The 7,840-nt window shown below is 36.2% G+C and overlaps 1 protein-coding gene across 1 annotated transcript in view; it reads right to left on the bottom strand.

The window, feature by feature from the left end:
- Window positions 1-2,925: 2,925 nt before the first annotated feature.
- LOC128179884 (serine/threonine-protein phosphatase 6 regulatory ankyrin repeat subunit B-like) overlaps window positions 2,926-7,840 on the bottom strand; it is a 32,425-nt gene continuing 27,510 nt past the window's right edge. The window contains exons 3-5 of the mRNA XM_052847570.1: window positions 5,848-7,674; window positions 4,078-5,748; window positions 2,926-3,486 (exon numbers count right to left, since the gene is read on the bottom strand). Of these exons, the coding sequence (XP_052703530.1) occupies window positions 3,050-3,486; window positions 4,078-5,748; window positions 5,848-7,674 (3,935 nt within the window). The 3' untranslated portion in view covers window positions 2,926-3,049. The remainder of the gene's footprint in view (window positions 3,487-4,077; window positions 5,749-5,847; window positions 7,675-7,840) is intronic.

Genomic DNA, 7,840 nt, shown 5'->3' with positions numbered 1-7,840 from the left:
AAGTGGGAGGGGGGGGGGCAGTCCCCCATATTCTATCGTTAACTTACCTTAGTTACGTAGCAATATACCTTTATCACCTGCATATGGAGTTTGCTTACTTGCTTTTTTGAAACATTTTATTGAAGCTTTTTTAAAATTTCACATATATATGGTATTGGTGCAAAAAAAAAAATATATGATAATTTGCAAAAGAGTTATATACGAGAGATAGAAAGAAAAAAAGCATATGGAATTTTTGTCTCTCATTTGATTCAATACGCAAGGGCATGCTCTACTTATGAACAATTTCTAAAACGAGGTTAGCTACTTACAAACAATTTGATAAAATACTTCCGCTAGTTCGAATGCTGACTGAGGGTTTTTTAAAATACGTATTGTAAGACCATTATTAATCGAATTGTCTACGGGTTTTTTCGTTTTCCCGATTACCACAAAGAGCACACGGCGGGTGTGACCGGTCAGCAGAGGATGCTCACTCCTCCATGGCAACTGATCATATCTCTTAATTTCTTATAGAGGCCCGTTTTCGCTCTGCTCCTGTTTTGTAATTTTCCTTTGGACTTCTGAATTTGAACACTGTTCGTTATCACCACCTGATCCTTTCTTTAATTTTTGTAGAGATTTTTGTTTGCTCTGCTCCTGTTTTGTATTTTTTCCTTTGGACATTTGATTTTGAACACCGTTCGTTATTACCATATTTTACTTACCAATTTTACTTTCTTATTTTAACGTCATGCGTCTAAAAATGATGTACTAAAAGTATTGTGAAAATAGTAGCTATTTTATCGTTTAAGCAGAATATAAAGGATGTGATAAAACGTCTAAAGGTTACTGCAAATTGTCATCTCACGGCTAACACAACGAAGTTTTAAAGTGGCTCTATTGGAACACCATACTCCCATACTCTCGATTAATTTAGCAGTATTTTCTGCAACATCCTCTTTGTTCATAGGATATGAATATCTTTTGTCTTTTTTTTTTGGAAAGTTTAAAAATAAAAATCATTTGTTTGGATTTACTTAAGGAAAATACAATTCTTGTGCAATTTATTCCGGGGATTACTTTTTTGGGGCCAGTTTTCAGAGAGAAATACTTCTCTATCGAGTTTTTTTAGGGGAATATCTATTTACTATCCACTATTATACATTGGCATGTAGTCATGAATACAACAAGTACTAGTAACATACAAAAAAAACACCACTCCATTTAGCATATCGGTTTCTAGTATGTTGGAGGTTTTCCTTTTCTAAAATCAAATACACTGAATTGTTAAATCTCATGATGTAAGCTTTTTTTGCATATAACATTTAGCATATGACATGCATCCTAAATGCTAATTTTGATGTAATGAGCTCAGTTCCAACACCAATTTCAGAGGAATTTCTTATCAAACAATATAGACTACATGCATTGCAAAGATTTTATGAAAAAAATTGAAATTGACGACTGTTGTCGACACTGTTTTTTGATAGGAAAATAACCCCTAAAACAAGTAATTTTAAGAATATTTTCTGTTTAAAGTTTAGAAATTTATTAAGTTTATTTCCAGAACTGTTGTCCTTCATAGCTTATGTTTTCCATGATTGGTTACATTCATATGTTTAGTTCATTTTAAGGTATATTCAATCTTTATAAAAAAAATTCTCAGGAAATAATAAAAGTGCCTTCTACTTCAGGATATTACCTACGCATTTTGATACCACCTCCCGATTGTGCATGAAAAATAATAAATCATTGCGAACACATGTCGCACGTTTTTACAGTACATAGTAAGATTGATCAAAAGTAAAAACGTTGATTGCTTTGTGGGAGATAAATACAACGTCCTCTCATGGTTAAAACACACACCGTCCTCTCATGGCTAACACACCGTCCTCTCATGGCTAACACACCGTCCTCTCATGGCTAACACACCGTCCTCCCAAGTTAACACAACGTCCTCTCAAGGCTAACACACCGTCCTCTCAAAGCTAACACATCGTCCTCTCAAGTTAACACAACGTCCTCTCAAGGCTAACACAGCGTCCTCTCAAGTTAACACACCGTCCTCTCAAGTTAACACAACGTACTCTCACGAAACCGGAACGTCCTCTAAAGCATAGTGAAAATACCATGCTTTAATTACCTAAATACTGCATGCTGCAACCTCCCATAGTGTAACTAGAGCCATATCCTATTAAAGTACCGAATCTTGAAACAATAGCTCAATTAGAAAGTATGGTCCTCGGAGGAAGGTGGGGTGTCATAGTCCTCGAATGGTCGGTAATGCATGTATGTGTGTGTGTGTGTGTGTGTGTGTGTGTGTGTGTGTGTGTGTGTGTGTGTGTGTGTGTGTGTGTGTGTGTGTGTGTGTGTGTGTGTGTGTGTGTGTGTTAGAGATAGAGAGGGAGAGAGATGCCTTACCAATAGCTTAATTTTTAGCGACGATATTACAAAACGTAGTTTCCCTGATTCTTGGGGCATTTTTCTTGTTCAATAAACATGTGATATAAATACGTTTTTTCCCATCAATTTATTTCCTCAATTCACAAGACATGCATGTTACAAGTAATATGGTTCAGCTAAATGTGAATTGATATTATTTACGTCGATAGCTGTAAATGCAGATGAACTCTTCGTGAGACAATTTTTATATATACATGTATTCATCCAATACAAAGAAGATGCCAACACTTATCGGCAATGATAGGTATACTCATCAGAGACTTTTCACTCATTCTAAATGAGAAATAACGTCAACCAGAATAAGAATACAGTGTATCTTTCAATTTTTTGGGGCCATTTTTTCTTCAGTTACTGTATTTAACACTTTCAAACACGGAATCCGAGGATTTTCAAATGTTTGTTTTCAGCGTGAAGATTGCAGTAATATGCTAAATTGTGTGTATATATATATATATATATATATATATATATATATATATATATATATATATATATATATATATATATATATATATATATATATATATATATACGTGCGTGTGTGTGTGTCAGCTTTATTAAACAATTTGAATATAATATAAGTATGATACCATTAACACTTTTTTTAAAATATCATTCTTGTCACTCTTTCCACCTGACATGATACAAAAAGAGAAAAATATGAATCCGGGTCGTACAAATTATTTTGAATGTTGTCTCTCTGCATCAAAAATACCACTGTGCCATCTTGTTTATCAAAGCAATCAACCAGGGCGGGATTAACTTCCCATCCGCAAGCCAGACTAGTGTCTGCGCCATTGTTGAGTATAGTATTTACAATTTTGTAACGTCTAAAAACAAAAGCAATAAATAAAATACTGACTGAATCATTCATACATAAATCAATGTCTGCTCCATTACTCAGTAAAAGTTGTACAGTGCTATCATGTCCGTTTTGACAAGCTATATAGAGAGGACTAATTCCGTTTTTGTTGCATAAATGAATGTTTGCTCCATTACTCAGTAAAAGTTGTACAGTGCTATCATGTCCGTTTTGACAAGCTATAAAGAGAGGACTGATTCCGTGCTCCTGACATAAATGAATGTCTGCTCCATTACTCAGTAAAAGTTGTACAGTGCTATCATGTCTGTTATGACAAGCTATATGGAGAGGACTAATTCCGTTCTCCTGACATAAATGAATGTTTGCTCCATTACTCAGTAAAAGTTGTACAGTGCTATCATGTCCGTTTTGACAAGCTATATAGAGAGGACTAACTCCGTGCTCCTCACATAAATGAATGTTTGCTCCATTACTCAGTAAAAGTTGTACAGTGCTATCATGTCCGTTTTGACAAGCTATAGAGAGAGGACTAATTCCGTTCTCCTGACATAAATGAATGTTTGCTCCATTACTCAGTAAAAGTTGTACAGTGCTATCATGTCCGTTTTGACAAGCTATATAGAGAGGACTAACTCCGTGCTCCTCACATAAATGAATGTTTGCTCCATTACTCAGTAAAAGTTGTACAGTGCTATCATGTCCGTTTTGACAAGCTATAGAGAGAGGACTGAATCCGTTTTTGTTGCATAAATTAATGTCTGCTCCATTACTCAGTAAAAGTTGTACAGTGCTATCATGTCTGTTATGACAAGCTATATGGAGAGGACTGGCTCCGTTCTCCTGACATAAATTAATGTCTGCTCCATTACTCAGTAAAAGTTGTACAGTGCTATCATGTCCGTTTGCACAAGTTGTATAGAGAGGACTAAGTCCGTGCTCCTGACATGAATTAATGTCTGCTCCATTACTCAGTAAAAGTTGTACAGTGCTATCATGTCCGTTTTGACAAGCTATATAGAGAGGACTAAGTCCGTTCTCCTGACATAAATGAATGTTTGCTCCATTACTCAGTAAAAGTTGTACAGTGCTATCATGTCCGGTTGCACAAGCTATATAGAGAGGACTAACTCTGTTCTCCTGACATAAATTAATGTCTGCTCCATTACTCAGTAAAAGTTGTACAGTGCTATCATGTCCGGTTGCACAAGCTATATAGAGAGGACTGAATCCGTTTTTGTTGCATAAATTAATGTCTGCTCCATTACTCAGTAAAAGTTGTACAGTGCTATCATGTCCGTTTTGACAAGCTATATAGAGAGGACTAACTCCGTGCTCCTCACATAAATTAATGTCTGCTCCATTACTCAGTAAAAGTTGTACAGTGCTATCATGTCCGTTTGCACAAGTTATAAAGAGAGGACTGATTCCGTGCTCCTGACATAAATTAATGTATGCTCCATTACTCAGTAAAAGTTGTACAGTGCTATCATGTCCGTTTGCACAAGCTATATAGAGAGGACTGATTCCGTTCTCCTGACATAAATTAATGTCTGCTCCATTACTCAGTAAAAGTTGTACAGTGCTATCATGTCCGTTATGACAAGCTACATAGAGAGGACTAACCCTGTTCTCCTGACATAAATTAATGTCTGCTCCATTACTCAGTAAAAGTTGTACAGTGCTATCATGTCTGTTATGACAAGCTATATGGAGAGGACTGGCTCCGTTCTCCTGACATAAATTAATGTCTGCTCCATTACTCAGTAAAAGTTGTAAAGTGCTATCATGTCCGTTTGCACAAGCTATATAGAGAGGACTAACTCCGTGCTCCTCACATAAATTAATGTCTGCTCCATTACTCAGTAAAAGTTGTACAGTGCTATCATGTCCGATTTGACAAGCTATATAGAGAGGACCGGCTCCGTTTTTCTTGCATAAATTAATGTATGCTCCATTACTCAGTAAAAGTTGTACAGTGCTATCATGTCCGGTTGCACAAGCTATATAGAGAGGACTGATTCCGTTCTCCTGACATAAATTAATGTCTGCTCCATTACTCAGTAAAAGTTGTACAGTGCTATCATGTCCGTTATGACAAGCTACATAGAGAGGACTAACCCTGTTCTCCTGACATAAATTAATGTCTGCTCCATTACTCAGTAAAAGTTGTACAGTGCTATCATGTCTGTTATGACAAGCTATATGGAGAGGACTGGCTCCGTTCTCCTGACATAAATTAATGTCTGCTCCATTACTCAGTAAAAGTTGTACAGTGCTATCATGTCCGTTTGCACAAGTTGTATAGAGAGGACTAAGTCCGTGCTCCTGACATGAATTAATGTCTGCTCCATTACTCAGTAAAAGTTGTACAGTGCTATCATGTCCGTTTTGACAAGCTATATAGAGAGGACTAAGTCCGTTCTCCTGACATAAATTAATGTCTGCTCCATTACTCAGTAAAAGTTGTACAGTGCTATCATGTCCGGTTGCACAAGCTATATAGAGAGGACTAACTCTGTTCTCCTGACATAAATTAATCTCTGCTCCATTACTCAGTAAAAGTTGTAAAGTGCTATCATGTCCATCAAAACAAACTATATAGAGAGGACTAACTCCGTGCTCCTCACATAAATTAATGTCTGCTCCATTACTCAGTAAAAGTTGTACAGTGCTATCATGTCCCTTTTGACAAGCTATATAGAGAGGACTAACTCCGTGCTCCTCACATAAATTAATGTCTGCTCCATTACTCAGTAAAAGTTGTAAAGTGCTATCATGTCCGTTTGCACAAGCTATATAGAGAGGACTAAGTCCGTTTTCCTGACATAAATTAATGTCTGCTCCATTACTCAGTAAAAGTTGAACAGTGCTATCATGTCCGTTTGCACAAGCTATATAGAGAGGACTAAGTCCGTTTTCCTGACATAAATTAATGTCTGCTCCATTACTCAGTAAAAGTTGTACAGTGCTATCATGTCTGTTTTGACAAGCTATATGGAGAGGACTGGCTCCGTTCTCCTGACATAAATTAATGTCTGCTCCATTACTCAGTAAAAGTTGTACAGTGCTATCATGTCCGTTTGCACAAGTTGTATAGAGAGGACTAAGTCCGTGCTCCTGACATGAATTAATGTCTGCTCCATTACTCAGTAAAAGTTGTAAAGTGCTATCATGTCCGTTTGCACAAGCTATATAGAGAGGACTAACTCTGTTCTCCTGACATAAATTAATGTCTGCTCCATTACTCAGTAAAAGTTGTACAGTGCTATCATGTCCGTTTTGACAAGCTATATAGAGAGGACTAACTCCGTGCTCCTCACATAAATTAATGTCTGCTCCATTACTCAGTAAAAGTTGTACAGTGCTATCATGTCCGATTTGACAAGCTATATAGAGAGGACCGGCTCCGTTTTTCTTGCATAAATTAATGTATGCTCCATTACTCAGTAAAAGTTGTACAGTGCTATCATGTCCGTTTTGACAAGCTATATAGAGAGGACTAAGTCCGTGCTCCTCACATAAATTAATGTCTGCTCCATTACTCAGTAAAAGTTGTACAGTGCTATCATGTCCGTTTTGACAAGCTATATAGAGAGGACTGATTCCGTTTTTGTTGCATAAATTAATGTCTGCTCCATTAATCAGTAAAAGTTGTACAGTTTTATTTCTTCGTTCTGCACCTGATTCTATATTGTTATATTCCCGGAATTCAGTATTGTTACCAGCTGCTAACATAAGAGGCGTCCAACCACCGTGTCCGTCAGTCATTTCATTGACTTTTACGCCTATTTTAATCAACTCAACAAGTAATTCATAATTATGGAACAGAGATACAATGTGAATAGGATAAAGTTTTCCCCATGTTTTTTTTAAAGATTCTTCTGCATGGCCTTTAAAAGCAGAAGTAAACAATTCTACTGAACCATTGCAACACAGAGCAGGAAAACATTCGATAAAATTAGTTTGCATTTTTTGTAGGTTGTTTAAGCAATATTGTGATAATTGTGTATGACAAAATGCAATGACAGCAAACAAAGGCGATACTGCATTTTCTAATTTCAAAAATGTAAATTTATGCATAATTAATTTTTCAGATGCCCGATCAAGCTCTTGTTTATAAATTGAAAGTTTGTTGGTTTCTAACAACATCTGTAGATTTTCGGGATGATCTGTTATCTTCTTTTTCAGTACTTCAATTACTTTTTCATTCCTGAGACAAGGGTTAAGTACGACATCTACCAGGCGTTCTCCATACAGTTCAATATAAAGCCTTTGTCCAAGTTCGTCAATGTATCTGTCACTTAAATAGATAGTGAAAGAGTCGCCGTGTTCGTCACAATTTCCTAATTTTACTCTTTTTCTGAGGAATCCAATATCAGCGTGTTTTATTGTTTCAGCGGGATAATCTGTTCCAAATACATGAGTTGTAACTTCCATCACAAAATCATGATAAAAATGATACGTATCATCAATTTTTTTGACATAAAAGCCTTTTATGGAGTTAAGAATGTCTTTAATTTCTAAAGGTGGTGTGTTCTCTGGTAATCCACAAAGTTTTAACGTATGTTTAAA

Source organism: Crassostrea angulata, chromosome 4 (assembly GCF_025612915.1).
Source record: "Crassostrea angulata isolate pt1a10 chromosome 4, ASM2561291v2, whole genome shotgun sequence".
NCBI classification, from domain to species: domain Eukaryota; kingdom Metazoa; phylum Mollusca; class Bivalvia; order Ostreida; family Ostreidae; genus Magallana; species Magallana angulata.
The sequence above is the reverse complement of the archived record's forward strand: the minus strand, read 5'-3'. Positions and strand labels throughout refer to the sequence as shown.